The sequence below is a fragment of the Salvelinus namaycush genome, chromosome 28, assembly GCF_016432855.1.
Source record: "Salvelinus namaycush isolate Seneca chromosome 28, SaNama_1.0, whole genome shotgun sequence".
Classification (NCBI taxonomy): domain Eukaryota; kingdom Metazoa; phylum Chordata; class Actinopteri; order Salmoniformes; family Salmonidae; genus Salvelinus; species Salvelinus namaycush.
The window spans coordinates 20,304,893-20,324,806 of NC_052334.1; the positions used below are offsets into that span (position 1 = coordinate 20,304,893).

The following is a 19,914-nucleotide window of genomic DNA, read 5'->3' on the forward strand; positions in this document are numbered from 1 at the left end:
TAATGACTTTACAGGTATAAAAAAAAAACTATTCAGGACTCTTCGATCCTGGCAAACAGACCAGAATTCTACACAATATGTTCATACCTGGTTCATCCTGGTAATAGTAGATGTCCACGTCATTAGACTGCATGACCACAAATCCTTCTCCCATCAGTCTGGGCGGCCTATGGAGGACAATAGAGGTTGTATTCTTTTGGATTAAGAGGGTTTAGGGTCGATGGTCAGCTCACTTATCGTTCAGCGGGCCCATGTAATGGGGGTTAGGGTTTAGGGTCAAAGGTCAACTTACTCGTCGTTCTGCATGCCCAGGTAGCGTGGGCTGGGTACGAGCATGACGCGGACATTCTCCAGAGAGCCCTTGACGATGTGCATGTATTGGTCCAGGTGGCTGGAGGGGGGTTTGGTGGCGTAGGTCAGGAAGGCATCCTCAAAATTCACACATATCGTCTGTGGGAGGTGGTGGTTCCCAAATGCTAAGCGACCCTGGAGAAATGCACACGATACAGTGATGAGAATTAAACATAAGTGCACTTTCAGATAACCTAACTATTGACTAGCGTGTGTGGGTATGATGTCTCAGATGTAGCTGAGCTAACGGGAAACTCACTGTGCTGATGTTGACTTTGATGACGGGGATGAGGGATCTCCAAGATGACGACGGGTCTGGAGACTCTGCTTTGATGTTAACACTGTCCATGCTCTTTTCTCGTTCCTCTCTTCCTCTCTCCTCGTCTTTTTTGGGAGGTATGAGGGTGGGGTCCAATCCGAAGGTCTCCTGTAGCCGTGCGTAGAGGTCTGTGCGGTTGTAAACGTGGAACTCAAATCCATTTACGGTCACGTAGAGCCTGGTCTCAGCCTTGGGGTCTGGAGAAGAGAAGAACAAGATCATCTGTAACTTTGATACGATGGTCAAGAAGAGTACAAGCCATTTGAGTTATTGCGGCCTCCCACCACTCCTACACCTATGGACTTGTTTCCCATATCAAAACAATAATGTCTCTTGTACAATCCACTGACCGTGCTGTTTCTGCTTAGGGTTATACATTTTCCACCAGCGGAATATAAGGAAACCATCTTGTATTCTGCAACACAAAATACATTGAAGGTAGAATAAAATAGTATTAGAATATAAGCATGTACTGTACAGAGAGTAGAATACATAACACTGTAAAAGTAAGCACCTGATGGACATGTCTTCGTTGATGAAGTACACATCTCTGAACATGACCTTCCCCGACAGCACCGAGAAGGAGAAGGAGCCTGTGGAGAGAGGACAGACAGTCAGACAGTGATGCTAAAACTGATGCAAGTAGGTCACAGATTCACACTAAATTTCAGACACGCAAACATTAGATTCTTCACACTGAATTCCATAAATAGGGCACCTGTAGCCAAGTCTGAGTCTGCAAGTCTCTGGCAAGGTTCATAATTCACACATCTGCAAGCTTGTTTCATTACATTATTTACACTCACCAATGTGAATGTAGCCATTCTTGTAGAGTCTGTTGGTGATGAGGGTTAAGATGAGGCCGATGTTACGGGAGTTGTAGTAGGTCAGGTAGATGATCCATCCACAGGACAGAATGGTGGCTGGAAGAGAAAACAGAGCACAGTCAGCTAGCGTCACTGATGTCCCACCATCCTTAGTTCGGGAGAAAATGTTTGGTACTGTCGTAACGACTTCATTAAGGTTGTCACAACAGTGACATAATAGCTGGTCCACGTCCTGCCATGACTCAAGTGAAAGATGGGTTACCATTAAGAACGGAATTACACCCCTGGTTACCACTGACTCATAGAGGGTTTAAACTATGTCTCATATCGTTATGATAGTGTTAAATGAGGCTTCACGCCTGTATACTTGGAGTTAAGTGCTCCCCATGCATCAACTCTAATTTGAGAAATGGGTGCGATTCACTGCAGCCAGCCCTCTAACTCAGGTGTTTTTCCACTTCCACTCTTCGTCTAGAAAATTTCCTCAACACTTACCCACAAGTAGCCACACAAAATTGGAGTCGTGCTTGGTGAGGAAATCATCTAAGTCTCCAAAACTAGGGAAGGTGCTGTCGTTGGCTTTGGCATCCATGACTACAGCTGCGGCTCAGTATGACAAACAGCACTGAAACAGACCAAATGGCATCATAAGATGAGTTTACTGATTATCACAGCAGAAAGCCAAATAACTGTGTTTCAAAATAAATGACTCTGGGAAAACGCCAGACATAACACTCTTCTAGCACTAACGCAGATTCTACTAGTCAATGAACCATCAATGCCTTTGCTTGGTTGAATTAGGTGTGCTGCTACAAAAATGAACAAACGTGTGCAATAGCTGAGGGACCCTAAGCCTAACTAGTTGCCAACATTGTTAAAAGAATTGCATGACATGTTAGTAAAGGGTCATTCCATTTGATTTCAATCACTTTTTGAATGGACCCCTTTTGATTTGAATGAAACTTTCATACATATTTGCTTATGGTAGAGATGGTCAGAAAGTGACTTTTTGGACTTCAATGCAAAAACATTTTAGGAGATAGAGGTGCTCAGTTGACCCATTTTGCACACACCACCCTCCCATGAGACATCCCAGGTCTTCATCACTGGAAAAGATAAACAGTTGAGTGTGATATAATTTAAAAGCTTACAAGCAGGGTTTTCAAACTATTTTATTATTAAAAAATGATTAATCCTTTAATTTAAATTGTCAAAAAAAAAAAAAACGGCTAAAATCCAAATGTTTTCATTTTCACATATTATGTTGTAGTTTGACTAGAGTTGGGCGGTATCCCGATTGTCATACCATTTCTGTACTATACGGTATTTCCGGAAGTGCACACAAGGGGCCCTATTTCTAAAATAATATGTATGGTTTTCTTGGACGCACAAAATAATTTAGGCAACAGGGATCTTGATCCAGGAGGGGATTGAATGTCTCTAGTCTGTGTACCAGTCTTCTTTGCTAACATTCCACTCCATGTCATTGCCAAACACTGGCCTTACGGCAATTTCAAAGTTCAATATGCAGCTGGATTTATGACAGAGTTGCTCATTGGTTGTTGGAAATTACATAAACATTTTCCATGACAACACGTGCAGCCTGAAAAATAGATTTAGAAATGATAACAAAGTCAAAAACAAACATTTAGCTGTTAGCTAGGCAAGTTGTTGTATTTTGAGGCTTAAAATCAAAACAAAGAGGTTTTGTGGTTGGATTTGCAATATGTATTTAGTTTGAGAACTTAGACATGAGATAGCAACTTTTGACAGACTGGTTTCATCTGGACAAAAAAAAAACGGTTGCTTAGCAATGGGATACAAACGTGTTCTGTTGAGAAAAAAAAAGTATAGTTCCAATATTTGGATAATTGTTGTGATTGGAGGATAGCTGTGAGGGTTATCGAATCAGAATCAACTCCTCTGTCCTCCTCGAGCTCATTAATGATAGAATGTTCATATCTGAAGATGGCAGAAAGGCCAGTCTCTTTGGCAATGACAAGGAGTGCAATATTAGCTAAAGAAACTGGTACTCAGGCTAGAATGTCTCTGCTGTAACCAAGAAGCTTGATCTAGAAATATAGCCACTTAGCTAGCAAGTTAACAAACCAAATGCATAGCTGGAGCCCTGAGCTGGATTTAATTTATTTGAAACATTTTAGATATCTAATAGTTATACTTAACCTATAGTTAGTTATAAGCAGTGACTTATCACACACACCCCCACGAGGTGGTGATTTTCAATAAACGGTATTGAAAATCATACCGTCAGTATTTCAAATATACCATTTATACCGAGGTGTCGCCCAAGCCTAAATTTGACCCTATTTTACATATTCTGAGGTGTGTGTGTTATGCTCGCCATCAGTTGAGACACAGCATACTCTTGAATACAGGGTAGGTGTAGGGCTGTGGTGGTCACGAAATTTCTTCAGCCGGTGATTGTCAAGCAAATAACTGACGGTCTCACAGTAATTGACCGTTAACTAACATAAACACAATCTCCTGGCTTCCACTGATGCAGACCTTTGGAACATCTACATTTTAAAGTCTAATAAATCCATGTAATCTAGTCTACACCATCACAATACAGGCATTATTTATTTTTAGACAGGTCTAAAGGAACATGTGAAGAAAATGTAGTCTATATTTCAGAAGAACAGAATAGCATACTCTGAGTTGTCCTTATGTTAGACCCTGAGCTGGCTATGCCAAATGGCTATGGGCTACACTAGTTCATTTAGCAGACAAGATTTGCTTAGAATTCCATGGCATTATTTTATGGTATCAAGAATACAATTGAACAAAGCTGAATAAAATAAAGGATATTTTCTCCAAACGATTTGAGGGAGTGCGCACATGCAGGTATTGTGTTGAGCGGTTAACAAAGAAACAGGTACTTCTATATGCTTGATTAGCATTATTAATGTAACTTTAGTTGTGATACAAACATTGGGCTATATGTTTAGATTTTTAATACATTGTAAGACTGCATGATGCAACTAATGATGATTTGTTTTTTGCGCAGGCTGTACACACTTCATCAGTCACTCATTCACAATTTGACAAACACTTGATAATGCCTAGAGTTTCACGGCGGCATCCCCTTTGTGTGGTCGTAATGCACCATAAAAAAATCCATGCCTTTAGTGGCTAGTGGCCGTTGTGACCTTCTCCCTGAGTGCTGCGTGCTCAATAACGTGATCGGGTCTTTCTCACAGGCTACAAGTGAAGAGAGACACATCGGCAATGCAAATGCATGCGTCCTTATCCAATTCCGAGGTGCATATTGAAGATATTGGAAGAAATGTCCACATTTACTTTTCGTCAGCCAACAAGAGGAGTAGGCCTAACAAACAGCAAAAGCATTAGCCCATGTCACTCTACTATCCCCCATAATACAAAGGTTGACCTACTCCATTCTATGCGAGAAATAAATATTACAAACATGGTCTGGGACAGTTGTGGGATGCGATAGATCCCAAATTAATACAACCACTAGCATTAAAAAAAAGTTTTCACGCAATGTGGCCGACGCAACAGATCAGAACGTTTAGCCTAAAATATTGATAGCCTAATCATTTATTTCTTCACATTATAAGCACAGCAATGCAAAAATGTTCCATTACCAGGAAAACACCATTATCAAAAGTGGCCGCAAATGCAATTATGCATGTATTGCTTTTATTATAAAGGTGCATTTTTATGGTGAAAATTATCTTCCCCAAACTTCAAACTCACACGCCGCTTATGTATGCCAGTTAGACTCTACACCCCTTGTAAAGAGGATTAATGTGATTAATGTGCTTATTTTAAGAAGTTATTTGACCACTTTAGTTGTGATACAAACCTTATCAAAACATATAGGCCTATGGGCAAGGCCACATGAAGTGTGAGAATTGGATTCGAAAAATGTGCTAATTTTTTTTATTTGTTTCTTATTCTGGGGATCATTCACAAGCAACAATACATAATTCTCAAGTGATAGGCTATTTTCACCCATCAGACTATTCTTGATTTAATCTGATCTTTACATACACTAAATAATAAACTCAGCAAAAAAAGAAACGTCCTCTCACTGTCAACTGCGTTTATTTTCAGCAAACTTACAAATATTTACAAATGTTATGAACATAACAAGATTCAACAACAGACATAAACTGAACAAGTTCCACAGACATGTGGCGTCATGCATGTTAGCATTAGAAGCCTACTCCCTAAGTTTGCTTTATTCACTGCTTTAGCACATTCTGCCAACCCGGATGTCTTAGCCGTGTCTGAATCCTGGCTTAGGAAAACCACCAAAAACCCTGAAATTTCCATCCCTAACTATAACATTTTCCGCCAAGATAGAACTGCCAAACGGGGCGGTGTGGCAAACTACTGCAGAGATAACCTGCAGAGTTCTGTCTTACTATCCAGGTCTGTACCAAAACAATTCGAGCTTCTACTTCTAAAAATTCACCTTTCCAGAAACAAGTCTCTCACCGTTGCCGCTTGCTATAGACCACCCTCTGCCCCCAGCTGTACCCTGGACACCATATGTGAATTGATTGCCCCCCATCTATCTTTTGAGCTCGTGCTGCTAGGTGACCTAAACTGGGACATGCTTAACACCCCGGCCATCCTACAATCTAAGCTTGATGCCCTCAATCTCACACAAATTATCAATGAACCTACCAGGTACAACCCCAAATCCGTAAACACGGGCACCCTCACAGATATCATCCTAACTAACCCGCCCTCAAAATACACCTCTGCTGTTTTCAACCAAGATCTCAGCGATCACTGCTTCATTGCCTGCATCCGTAATGGGTCTGCGGTCAAACGACCACTCCTCATCACTGTCAAATGCTCCCTAAAACACATCAGCGAGCAGGCCTTTCTAATCGACCTGGCCAGAGTATCCTGTAATGACATTGATCTCATCCCGTCAGTAGAGGATGCCTGGTTGTTCTTTAAAAGTGCCTTCCTCACCATCTTGAATAAGCATGCTCCATTCAAAAAATGTAGAACCAGGAATAGATATAGCCCTTGGTTCACTCCAGACCTGTCTGCCCTTGACCAGCACAAAAACATCCTGTGGCGTTCTGCATTAGCATCGAATAGCCCCCATGATATGCAACTTTTCAGGGAAGTTAGGAACAAATATACACAGGCAGTTAGGAAAGCTAAGGCTGACTTTTTCAAACAGAAATTTGCATCCTGTAGTACAAACTCAAAAGTTCTGGGACACTGTAAAGTCCATGGAGAATAAGAGCACCTCCTCCCAGCTGCCCACTGCACTGAGGCTAGGAAACACTGTCACTACCGATAAATACACACTAATTTAGAATTTCAATAAGCATTTTTCTACGGCTGGCCATGCTTTCCACCTGGCTACCTCTACCCCGGTCAACAGCCCTGCGCTCCCCACAGCAACTCGCCCAAACCTCCCCCACTTCTCCTTCACTCAAATCCAGATAGCTGATGTTCTGAAAGAGCTGCAAAATCTGGGCCCCTACAAATCAGCTGGGCTAGACAATCTGGACCCTCTTTTTCTAAAATGATCTGCCGAAATTGTTGCAACCCCTATTACTAGCCTGTTCAACCTCTCTTTCGTATCATCTGAGATTCCCATAGATTGGAAGGCTGCCGCGGTCATCCCCCTCTTCAAAGGGGGAGACACTCTAGACCCAAACTGCTACAGACCTATATCTATCCTACCCTGCCTTTCTAAGGTCTTTGAAAGCCTAGTTAACCTGTTTGGGCTGCAGGGGCAGTATTGAGTAGCCGGATAAAAGGTGCCCATTTCAAACGGCCTCGTACTCAATTCTTGCTCGTACAATATGCATATTATTATTACTATTGGATAGAAAACACTCTCTAGTTTCTAAAACCATTTGAATTATATCTGTAAGTAAAACAGAACTCCTTTTGCAGCAAACTTCCTGACAGGAAGTGGAAAATCTGAAATCGATGCTCTCTTCTAGGGGCTGCCTATTAAAGTCCTTGAGATTTATTCATTTAGATGCACTTCATACGTCTTCCACTAGATGTCGACAAGGAGTGAGAGAAGAAATGAACTGTGTAACTTGATCTGGGCTCGTATAATTGCTCTTTGTATGACGTGTGACCAGTTTCCTGTTTTCTGGAGAGCGCGTCATGGGACCTGGATTTGCCTTCTGATAAGCTAAATCGAGAGGGAAAGAGGCCGTTCTAAATCCAAACAACGATTGTTCTTGACAAAGGACCCCTTGTCCAACATTCTGATGAAAGATCAGCAAAAGTAGGAAACATTTTATGATGCTATTTCATATATCTGTCGTACATGTGAACTAGTCGTCGGCGCCCAGCTTTTGGGTACTCTCTAGCTATACCGAAGTTGTATGTCGTAATGAAGTTCTTTTTAGAATTCTAACACGGCGATTTCATTAAGAACTAATGGATCTATCATTTCCTATACAACATGTATTTTTTTGTTATGTTTATGAATAGCTATTTGGTCAGAATATGTGTGTCAGAAAAATATCCGGACGTTGTTGGAAAAAGTAGCTAAGTTAGCACAATGTATAACCACTGATTTCAGCTCTAAATATGCACATTTTCGAACAAAACATAAGTGTATGTATAACCTGATGTTATAGGACTGTCATCTGATGAAGTATATCAAGGTTAGTCAAAAATTATATATCTTTTGCTTGTTTGTTACGATCGCTAACTTTTGCTACTGGGAAATGGCTTGTGTTTCTGGCTATTGTGGTAAGCTAATATAACGCTATATTGTGTTTTCGATGTAAAACACTTAATAAATCGGAAATATTGGCTGGAATCACAAGATGCCTGTCTTTCATTTGCTGTACACTATGTATTTTTCAGAAATGTTTTATGATGAGTAATTAGGTATTTGACGTTGGTGTCTGTACTTACTTTGGCTGCTTCGGTGCTATTTCTGACAGTAGCTGTGATGGTAGCTGCAATGTAAAACTGATTTATAGCTCAAATATGCACATTTATCGAACAAAACATAGATTTATTGAATAACATGTTATAAGACTGTCATCTGATGAAGTTGTTTCTTGGTTAGTTTGGTTGGTTCTTGGTTAGTTAGGTTGGTTTTGTGCATGCTACCTGTGCTGTGAAAAATGTCTGTCCTTTTTTGTATTTGGTGGTGAGCTAACATAAATATACGTGGTGTTTTCGCTGTAAAACATTTTAAAAATCGGACATGTTGGCTGGATTCACAAGATGTTTATCTTTCAAATGCTGTATTGGACTTGTTAATGTGTGAAAGTTAAATATTTCTAAAAAATATATTTTGAATTTCGTGCCCTGCACTTGAGCTGGCTGTTGTCATAAGTGTACCGACCTCGGGCTTGCAGCCAGAAGAAGTTAACAAACATTTCGAATCTCACCGTACCTTCTCCGCTATGCAATCTGGTTTCAGAGCTGGTCATGGGTGCAACTCAGCCACGCTCAAGGTCCAAAACGATATCATAACCGCCATCGATGAGACATTATTTTGCAGCCGGATTCATCGACCTGGCTAAGGCTTTCTACTTTGTCAATCACAACATTCTTATTGGCAGACTCAACAGCCTTGGTTCCTCAAATGATTGCCTCGCTTGGTTCACCAACTACTTCTCTGAAATAGTTCAGTGTGTCAAATCGGAGGGACTGTTGTCCGGACCTCTGGCAGTCTCTATGGGGGTACCACAGGGTTCAATTCTCGGGCCGACTCTCTTCTCTGTATATATCAATGATGTCGCTCTCGCTGCTGGTGATTCTTTGATCCACCTCTACGCAGACGACAGCATTCTGTATACCTCTGGCCCTTCTTTGGACACTGTGTTAACTAACCTCCAGATGAGCTTCAATGCCATACAACTCTCCTTCCGTGGTCTCCAACTGCTCTTAAAAGCTAGTAAAATGAAATCCATGCTCTTCAACCGATCGCTGCCCGCACCTGCCCGCCCGTCCAGCATCACTACTCTGGACGGTTCTGACTTAGAATATGTGGACAACTACAAATACCTAGGTGTCTGGTTAGACTGTAAACTGTCCTTCCAGACTCACATTAAACATCTCCAATCAAAAATGAAATCTAGAATTGGCTTCCTATTTCGCATCAAAACATCCTTCACTCATGCTGCCAAACATACCCTCGTAAAACTGACCATCCTACCGATCCTCGACTTTGGCGATGTCATTTACAAAATAGCCTCCAACACTCTACTCAACAAATTGGATGCAGTCTATCACAGTGCCATCCGTTTTGTCACCAAAACCTCATATACTACCCACCACTGCGACCTGTATGCTCTCGTTGGCTGGTCCTCCCTTCATACTCGTCGCCAAACCCACTGGCTCCAGGTCATCTACAAGTCTCAGCTAGGTAAAGCCCCGCCTTCTCAGCTCACTGGTCACCATAGCAGCACCCACCCGTAGCACGCGCTCCAGCAGGTATATCTCACTGGTCACCCCCAAAGCCAATTCTTCCTTTGGCCGCCTCTCCTTCCAGTTCTCTGCTGCCAATGACTGGAACGAACTGCAAAAATCTCTGAAGCTGGAGACTCTTACGTCCCTCACTAGCTTTAAGCACCAGCTGTCAGAGCAGCTCACAGATTACTGCACCTGTACATAGCTCATCTGTAAATAGCCCATCCAATCTACCTCATCCCCATACTGTATATATTTATTTATCTCGCTCCTTTGCACCCCAGTATTTGTACATCCATCTTCTGCACATCCTACCATTCCAGTGTTTAATTGCTATATTGTAATTACTTTGCCACCATGACCTATTTATTGCCTTAACTCTCTTATCCTATCTCATTTGCACATGCTGTATATATATTTTTCTACTGTATTATTGATTGTATGTTTGTTTATTCCATGTGTAACTCTGTGTTGTTGTATGTGTCGAACTGCTTTGCTTTATCTTGGCCAGGTCGTTAAATAAAAGGTGAAATAAAATAAATAAATGTAACTAACAGAAATTGAATATTGTGTCCCTGAACAAAGGGGGGGGGGTCAAAATCAAAAGTAACAGTCAGTATCTAGTGTGGCCACCAGCTGCATTAAGTACTGCAGTGCATCTCCTCCTCACGGACTGCACCAAATTTGCCAGTTCTTGCTGTGAGATGTTACCCCACTCTTCCACCAAGGCACCTGCAAGTTCCCGGACATTTCTGGGGGGAATGGCCCTAGCCCTCACACTCCGATCCAACAGGTCCCAAACGTGCTCAATGGGATTGAGATCCGGGCTCTCGCTGGCCATGGCAGAACACTGACATTCCTGTCTTGCAGGAAATCACGCACAGAACGAGCAGTATGGCTGGTGGCATTGTCATGCTGGAGGGTCATGTCAAGATGAGCATGCCGGAAGGGTACCACATGAGGGAGGAGGTCGTCTTCCCTGTAACGCACAGCATTGAGATTGCCTGCAATGACAACAAGCTCAGTCCGATGTGACACACCCCCCCAGACCATGACGGACCCTCCACCTCCAAATAGATCCCGCTCCAGAGTACAGGCCTCAATGTAACGCTCATTCCTTCGACGATAAACGCGAAACCGACCATCACCCCTGGTGAGACAAAACCGCGACTCGTCAGCGAAGAGCACTTTTTGCCAGTCCTGTCTGGTCCAGCAACGGTGGGTTTGTGCCCATAGGCGACGTTGTTGCCGGTGATGTCTGGTGAAGACCTGCCTTACAACAGGCCTACAAGCCCTCAGTCCAGCCTCTCTCAGCCTATTGCGGACAGTCTGAGCACTGATGGAGGGATTGTGCGTTCCTGGTGTAACTCGGGCAGTTGTTGTTGCCATCCTGTACCTGTCCCACAGGTGTGATGTTCGGATGTACAGATCCTGTGCAGGTGTTGTTATACGTGGTCTGCCACTGCAAGGACGATCAGCTGTCCGGCCTGTCTCCCTGTAGCGCTGTCTTAGGCGTCTCACAGTACAGACATTGCAATTTATTGCCCTGGCCACATCTGCAGTCCCCATGCCTCCTTGCAGCATGCCTAAGGCACGTTCACGCAGATGAGCAGGGACCCTGGGCATCTTTCTTTTGGTGTTTTTCAGAGCCAGTAGAAAGGCCTCTTTAGTGTCCTAAGTTTTCATAAATTTGACCTTAATTGCCTACCGTCTGTAAGCTGTTAGTGTCTTAACGACCGTTCCACAGGTGCATGTTCATTAATTGTTAATGGTTCATTGAACAAGCATGGGAAATAGTGTTTAAACCCTTTACAATGAAGATCTGTGAAGTTATTTGGATTTTTACTAATTATCTTTGAAAGACACGGTCCTAAAAAAGGGGCGTTTCTTTTTTTTCTGAGTTTATGTGTGAAATTTGTTTTGATTTAGAATGGACCATTATCATGCACCTGTATCGAAACAGGGGCAGCGGGGAAAAAATACATGTCATCTATACACTTAAATAGCGAATAGAGGACGCTTTTCCCTGTGGTTTGTTTTCATGCCAGCCAGGTAGGCTATACTCCTGTTGTAAATATAAGCAACATGCTTAATATTAGGAAAGTTGAAAAATAAATATAGTAGGCCTAGCCTATAGAAAGCTGATTCTCCTCTTTTTAGTAGAGGCCATCACTCTGTTCTCACGCAATTGCATAGCCTATAGAAATGTTGTGCAACATAAGCTCATGGGCTCTCATGAAGTGTTTGATTAGATTTTCGATTACATTTGCATTGCTGTCAGAGTGATTAGAGGGACAATAGTGCTGAGTACCAGGCAGTTAGCAAGTTTAGTATGCTACTAATGACCATAAGCAGCATCAGAGATTGGGGAGAGCCTAATTAACGTGATTAAACGGTCATGTGGAATTTGACTGCTTTCATGACTCATGACCGCCGGTGTGACAGTAATACGGTCACAGCAACAGCCCTAGGTGAGTGTCATTTCAATCATACAAATATAATTAATTTTGTGGACATATCCCTTCAGAATACTGCAATTTAACTGGTACATCATTTAAATATAATTTTAATTATAATTTTTACTTCCAATTACTACCACAAAGGTGGCTGCCGGTCCATCCACCATAGAATGTCAACTTAATAGGAATGTCTATTCAATTATCTATATGATTTCAATAAGTTATTTTTCTGCACTGTTCAACCAATCCAGTAAATTCCCACCATTTACACTCGTGGGAATTGGCCTACATTGATAAGGATAAATTCAAATCTTTCTTACATTAGAAATATGAAATGCATAACCATTGTAGCAATTGAAAGGGAACAGTTGAGATAATGGGGAAATTATTAGACCAAAGGTGAGTACACGACAGTTCACCTGACAAGACTGAATCCAAACATTACACTGTTGATTTTATGTGCATTTGACATTCTGTACTTTTCCGCATTTGTTGATAACGAAATCTAAAAATACTCTGGATACATTCAGAAACATTATAGAACCATTCCTGGAAAATGTGGGGTAGCTGCAACATAAGACTAAAACATTAGAAGATTTTAAGTGAGAGGACTAACATGTGGCCACACACCTCTTCAAAGTACACCGTTCCTAAGCAATTTGAATGCACTTTTATGACTCAAAGAAGAGTCTTCAACTATAAGGTACTTTTTTTTTTTTTTACTCTCCTAGCTGTTAAAGAACTATAGCAAGGACACTTGTATTTGTCTGGAACACAACGCTGCTTCCCCGCCATCACACAATTACTGTTGTTCTTTACTCAATACAAAAAAAGCCAATTATAAATCACAATCCAGGGAAGGTGGGCATGATTTGAAAGCTTGTTTTATTGCCAACATTACTAGCTAAGTTATAAAATACAAGCTTACCGTGTTAAGCTTTCACAAGGCAATTCAACTTTTTTATTTTTTCGCATGGAAAGGAGTCATGCGTGCATTCATGAGCATATGCCGCAGCTCATTTTCTTCACAATAAACAAACATATGCTCATTCTGTTCAAAACAACCCCAGGGTATGAAAACATGTAATCTTGTAACTGTACATCAAAACATAGAGATCATAAATGTTGACACTGTGTATGACATGACTTTTATGATTTGGAAATGTTTAGTGTACATTTGGACTCACAGGTGTTTGGCTTACTTGTATGAGATCAAAGCGTTAATTATTATAATCCTCAACATCTGATCTTTCAAAATACATCAAGTCACCTTAATTTACAGCATTTCTCTCACTCAAAACAAAACATTTGCAAAAGTTGCCCAATTACTAGGAGGGATGGAGGCAACTTCTTGTCACGCGGTGCTCAAGTTCAGAACGGCTATCAGTCAAACCCCATAATGTGCTGTGATGTGCAGAGCCAGAACGCTGATGTCATGTACAGCATGTTGCTGTACAGCCACTACGTTCCAATTTAGGTGCTTATTGATGCCCAAATCTGCCATTTTCAACCCGTATACGAGTACGAGTGTAAAGAGTTAACATCCAAAAGTAGAAGTAGCGTCATAGGCTCTCTTTCATTTCCCCTGAAAACCGGAACATCTAGTTGCTGGGGACTCAGCAGAGGCTAAGTTACAACATATTCAAAAATGAAAAGAATCTGAGTTTAAACGCTTTTAGATAATTGATGTGAATGCGGCAATTAGCAGTTGAAACAATTACAAAAGTGTCCTCCTCGCCACTGTTAAGGTAAAAAGCTGAGGGATTGGGCTGGAGAAATCTAACCATTCAAATTCATAGACAGAGCTATGGATGCAAGGACTGACCATCCATGATAACAAAATTATTAGTTTTAACCATGTTTTGATGGTATACAGTGTTTGTTTACATTTACTTTGTTTACAAGCGTTGGAGTATTTTGGGTTCATGAGACATTCATAAGAAGTTATTTTCATAAATCAATGAATACATCATTCATATATAATTTTTAAAAATGTAGCAACTGCAGATTGACCCTTTAAAAAAGGTACAAATATTTTATAGATTTTTAAATTCTAGAAATGACAAAATAGTTTGACAACCCGGTTTGTAAGCTTTTAAATGATAATCAAACTCAACTGTTTATATTTTCCAGTGTTGAAGACATGGATGTCTCATGATAGGGTGGGGTGTGCAAAATGGTTCAACTTTGTTCTCCTAAATGTTTTGGCATTCAGGTACAAAAAAAGTTACTTTCTGACCTCTTCTACCATGGGCAAATATGTATAAAAAGTTTTGTTCAAAAAGTGTTCGAAATCAGATGAAACGACCCTAAACTGACCAGACATAGCCTAGTCTGCAGCCCTTGTGGTTCAGGTGTAAGCTTACTCTCCAACAATACTGGAAGAGTATTGTTTAACTTGGACACTTCCAAGTATTGATTGAATGGGGCCCAGTTTCTCAGGCAGGTCATGTTGAGTGGGGCAAGAGTGAAACCTCTTAGCTATCTGTGTGTGAGTAAGGCTCAACGCAAAAGCATGGTGTGGGTGTAGTCCAGTTGTTACATTGAAAAAGAGGTCAGTAGTTGTGAACACACACAAGCAAATCCCTACCTAATCCACCTTAGATCATGCTGTGTAGAAGGGGGGGGGGGGGGGGGGAATGCACAGGACATAAGCACTGCCGTTCATAAACACTCCTGTGTGTGTGTGTTAGTCCGGTTGTGTGAAACCAGAACTGTGAATCAGGCTTGTCTGATGAAGCGACAGTTTTTCCTGAAAGTTCAGTGATCGTATGCCTAATACTACAGGAAGTTGATGAATCAGATCTGAGGAAAGTGATACGAAGCATGCCATGGTAGTAGATTATGAGCAACAGTTATGACAAAAATAGAATACTATCTAGGTCCTGCCAGGCACACTATCTGAAAATCTACTTTTTCAACCTAGGACATCACGTGACAATGTTGTTATTTCCTTGTGTCGATGAGGCTCATCATGTTGGCCCAGTATGCTGACAGCAAGTCATCTCACGCAGACAGCAAAAGAGGATTCATTCTTTGAATCTTTCAAGGCAGGCTCAGACATGTTGCAGTAGAAAATTGGATGTTTGATAACAGCACAATCAGTGAAGCAACCATAATGACAAATAGTTTTGTACTAACTAGCCACGTGATTATGTGAGTCATAAATTTGAGTATTTCTATTTGTTTGCAAGTTAGTAGGTAGGAAGTTAGTTGGAGGCAAGCTAGCTTAGTCAGCCAGCTAGATAGGTGGCTTTCAGAACAACAAGTGAACCTTGCACTCTCGGTAGTGCAGCGTATCCCAAACTCCGTCCGGAGGACCCAAAGGGGTGCACGTTTGTGTTTGCCCAAGTACTACACAGCTGATTCAAATAATGAAATCATCGAGCTTTGATTATTTGAATCAACTCTGTGGTGCTCAGGCAAAAAACAAAACGTGGTACCCAGGACCGAATTTGGTTCGTTTAACCTTGTACTAGCGACTTATTCCATCACCATTTTCATGGATTGCAATAAATACAGCTAGTTGCTGTTCACGACCATGTTTAGCCTGTGGTCCCCAGATCGATAGTATTTAACGACCAGGTGAAGGCCCCCCGGCTAACCCGCGATGAACGTTCTGAAAACATATTTACTAAGTTAGCTAGTAGCTAATGTTAGCTAGATTTGTTTGTTGTGGGCACGAGCGTTAACTTGTACGGCCTTCCGCAAACAATTAATTTGAGATTTGCGGTATTCTCAGGTCATTAACTTAAACTATGAACAAAACACATAAATATGGGGAAATTTGATGTAAACCGACAGATAATTGCTGCGTCTGTCTCGTAACATATTTTTGACAGCCGTGGTTCCCCACCGCTTCAGGTAAGATAATGACGTTAGCTAGCTACTGTTACAACAGGCCGCACCCAACGACTTGGTATTATTTATCCTTATAGAAAGTCTAAGGGCAAAAAGAGAACACAAACCTTAATATACGTTGTATGACATTAGATTTCATTTTGCGCCAATTCTTCGGGAATTACTATTCCTTTGTTCTTTTAGACATCCTTAGCAGCTCTCCAAAATATCTGCATGGCAGCAAACTAGTTGATAGTTCTTCCTTTCGCAGACACCAAACACAACATTCGACCAATGGGTAAATTGTGGGCGATAAATCAACCAATTAAGACAACGGATTTGACAAAGTACAACCCACTTTGAAGATTGACATTTATTTCAGCGTATCAACTGTAATGTTTTTATTATTATGCACGACCTGAGTACTATCTAATGCAGGGTTTCCCAACTGGCCGCCCAGGAACCGAATTTGCCCCGCGGGTCGTTTTATTTGTCCCGCCGTGTTTTGAGCGCAAAATAAATACAACTAAAACTTTTGTGGAATATAATTTTTGGATATAATACTGTAAAAAAAAAACAGAATCAGCTCCAATTGATTTTTAAATTAGGAAATATGTTCCCAAATATTCCTAGGCATAATAGAGACATGTGATTGTATATAAATAATAATTGATTGGATTGAAAAAAAAAATATATATATATATATATATATATATAACTTTTCTACCAGCTGAGGTACTCAAATTGCTTTACATAGTAGGGGGAAACTCCCCTCATCCACCATCAATGTGTAGCACACACTTTAGTGATGCATGTGTAACAGTTTAACTTTAGTCCGTCCCCTCGCCCCGACCCGGGCGCGAATCAGGGACCCTCTGCACACAACAACAGTCACCCACGAAGCATCATTACCCATCGCTCCACAAAAGCCGCGGCCCAACGCTCACCATACATCAGCTATCAGGTGGAGAGGTAAGGAGTGATATACAAAATTATAATTAAACACAAATGTTCCTTCCAACAGTCACATGTTCAGTCATTTCACCACTAACCCTCAATGCACATCACATTTCCAACATTTGTAAAATTAGTCTGACTGTACATTAGGAATGAGGGGGATGATTAGGTGGCTACGTTGGGAATTTAGTCATGACACCAGGGTGAACACCCCAATGTTGTAGTGGCGGGTATAATCAGGTATAACCGCTTATTTTTCAGTGTCGCCACTGATACTTATCAAAGTAGTGAAGGTATACGCGTATCAATCAATAGGACTGATAGAACAGATCGGAATGTTTAGCTTAACATGTTGATAAACTATTATTTCTTAATTTTAGGCGCAGAAATGTACACACGGCAGTAGGCCTAAACGTGAACGTTCCAAAATGCAATTGCGGGAAAATACCGTTCTAAAATTCGCACCGCACATGCAAGTGGTTTCATGGACAGAGATGGAAATATCCGTTAGAAAGAGGGGGGATTTACAAAGATGCAACAACTATCAGGGGTTGCTAATATGATTAGGATAATGCCTTTGGCTGCTAGACAATGAAATAAAGTTGAAATTAAACCAATAGAACAGGGGAACACATATGAGTGAGTCTTTATACAAATAATTGCCTCCACGTTTCTATGGTGGGATTTTGGCTATAGGCTATTTTTAAGTAAGGTAAGACATGCCTCATAAAATGAAGTAAAACATCCAGGTTTCAAACAATTAAACAATTCAAACAGGAAAAATATAGCGATACGGTAGGCCTAACCGTCTTCTGCTTGATGGTAGCCCATGCCCATGTCAGAATGATATCATGATGATTATTTGAATCAATCCAGTGGCCATTCCTTTTGCAAACTCCATCTCATGCTACAGAAACACCACTAATCAAACAATAGTGCTAGGTGCCTGCACACTTGAATTAAAGGGTAACTACTCAACAAAAACGGGTCTCCTGGTGTGTTTTAAGAATTATTATGGGCTTAAAAAATACAATAGAGTTTTTCTGTGAAAAAAAAAAGGTGTGACTTTCAGAATGAAAACAGAAACTTGTGAATTTCTGAAACAGTTTGTTTCAATAGTTGGCCTACTTTTAGCCTACTGCAGAGTACAGCTTGGGTTGGCCTGACTGTGAAAGACCAATAGGAGATTTATCATTTTAGGTCATTCAGAGTGTATGTCACTGTTTCTCATATAATTACAAAAAAAAAAAATCCTTCGCCAAGGGAGCTGTATTTTTTTCAGCTAAATGTAACTATACCCACTTCTCCAGGCACCCCTACTCTTACAATAAGAGCCATGGGATTTTGAATGACCAGAGTCAGGACACCTGTTTTAACGTCCCATCCGAAAGACGGCACCCTAAGCAAGGCAATGTTCCCAAATGTAATCAAAGTTTGAAATGATTGTTTTAGTCAAATATTACATATGTTTAGGCTTCTTGCGGTCAATCTGGCCCCCCGGCTATCTGCTCAAGAAAAAATTGTCCCGCGGCTGAATCTAGTTGATGATCCCTGATCTAATGCATTTATGTATAAAATGTTTGATCATACAATCACAAATGTCTTTTTACATTGTCTTATGTAATGTACTGTATACAGCACATTTGGAAAGTATTCAGACCCCTTGACTTTTTTCACATTTTGTTACATTATAACCTTATTCTAAAATTGATTAAATTAATGTTTTTCCTCAATCTACACACAATACTGACTAATAACAAAGCGAAAAACAGGTTAAACATTTTTGCAAATGTATTAAAAATAAAAAGGATGCCTTATTTACATAAGTATTCAGACCCTTTGCTGTGAGACTTGAAATTGAGCTCAGGTGCATCCCGTTTCCATTGATCATTCTTGATGTTTCTACAACTTGATTGGAGTCCACCTGTGGTAAATTCAATTGATTGGACATTATTTGGAAAGGCACACACCTGTCTATATAAGGTCCCACAGTTGACAGTGCATATCAGAGCAAAAATGCTGTGTTGATGTTTTTCAGCGGCAGGGACTAGGAGATTAGTCAGGATCGAGGGAAAGCTGAACGTAGCAAAGTACAGAGAGATCCTTGATGAAAACCTCCTCCAGAGCGCTCAGGACCTCAGACTGGGGCGAAGGTTCACCTTCCAACAGGACAACAACCCTAAGCACACAACCAAGACAATGCAGGAGTGGCTTCGGGACAAGTCTCGGAATGTTCTTGAGTGGCCCAGCCAGAGCACGGACTTGAACCCGATCGAACATCTCTGGAGAGACCTGAAAATAGCTTTGCAGCAACCCTCCCCAATCAACCTGACATAGCTTGAGGCTCTGTGGAGAAGAATTGGAGAAACTCCCCAATTACAGGTGTGCCAAGTTTGTAGCGTCATTCCCAAGAAGACGTGAGGATGTAATCACTGCCAAAGGTGCTTCAACAAAGTACTGAGTAAAGGGTCTGAATTCTTATGTAAATGTGATATCAGTTTATTTTTTAATTAGCAACAATTTAAAAAAAAAAACTGTTTTTGCTTTGTCATTATGGGGTATTGTATGTAGATTGAGGATTTCTTTTTTTAAATCTATTTTAGAATAAGGCTGTAATGTAAATGTGGAAAGTCAAGAGGTCTGAATACTTTCCGAATGGATTGTAAATCATTTAGACATTGTTTCTATGCACATTCTGTAAGACTAGTAAATGTGTAAACTAATTGTAGTAAATATGCATACC

At 40.9% G+C, this 19,914-nt stretch overlaps 1 protein-coding gene across 1 annotated transcript in view; it reads right to left on the minus strand.

Annotated features, from left to right (window-relative positions):
- Positions 1–16,454, minus strand: part of LOC120023672 (transmembrane protein KIAA1109 homolog) — a 96,314-nt gene extending 79,860 nt beyond the window's left edge. The window contains 8 exon segments of the mRNA XM_038967725.1: positions 88–167; positions 293–486; positions 611–867; positions 1,021–1,085; positions 1,185–1,263; positions 1,477–1,593; positions 1,993–2,122; positions 16,343–16,454. Of these exon segments, the coding sequence (XP_038823653.1) occupies positions 88–167; positions 293–486; positions 611–867; positions 1,021–1,085; positions 1,185–1,263; positions 1,477–1,593; positions 1,993–2,089 (889 nt within the window). The 5' untranslated portion in view covers positions 2,090–2,122; positions 16,343–16,454.
- Between the last annotated feature and the right edge of the window lie 3,460 nt (positions 16,455–19,914).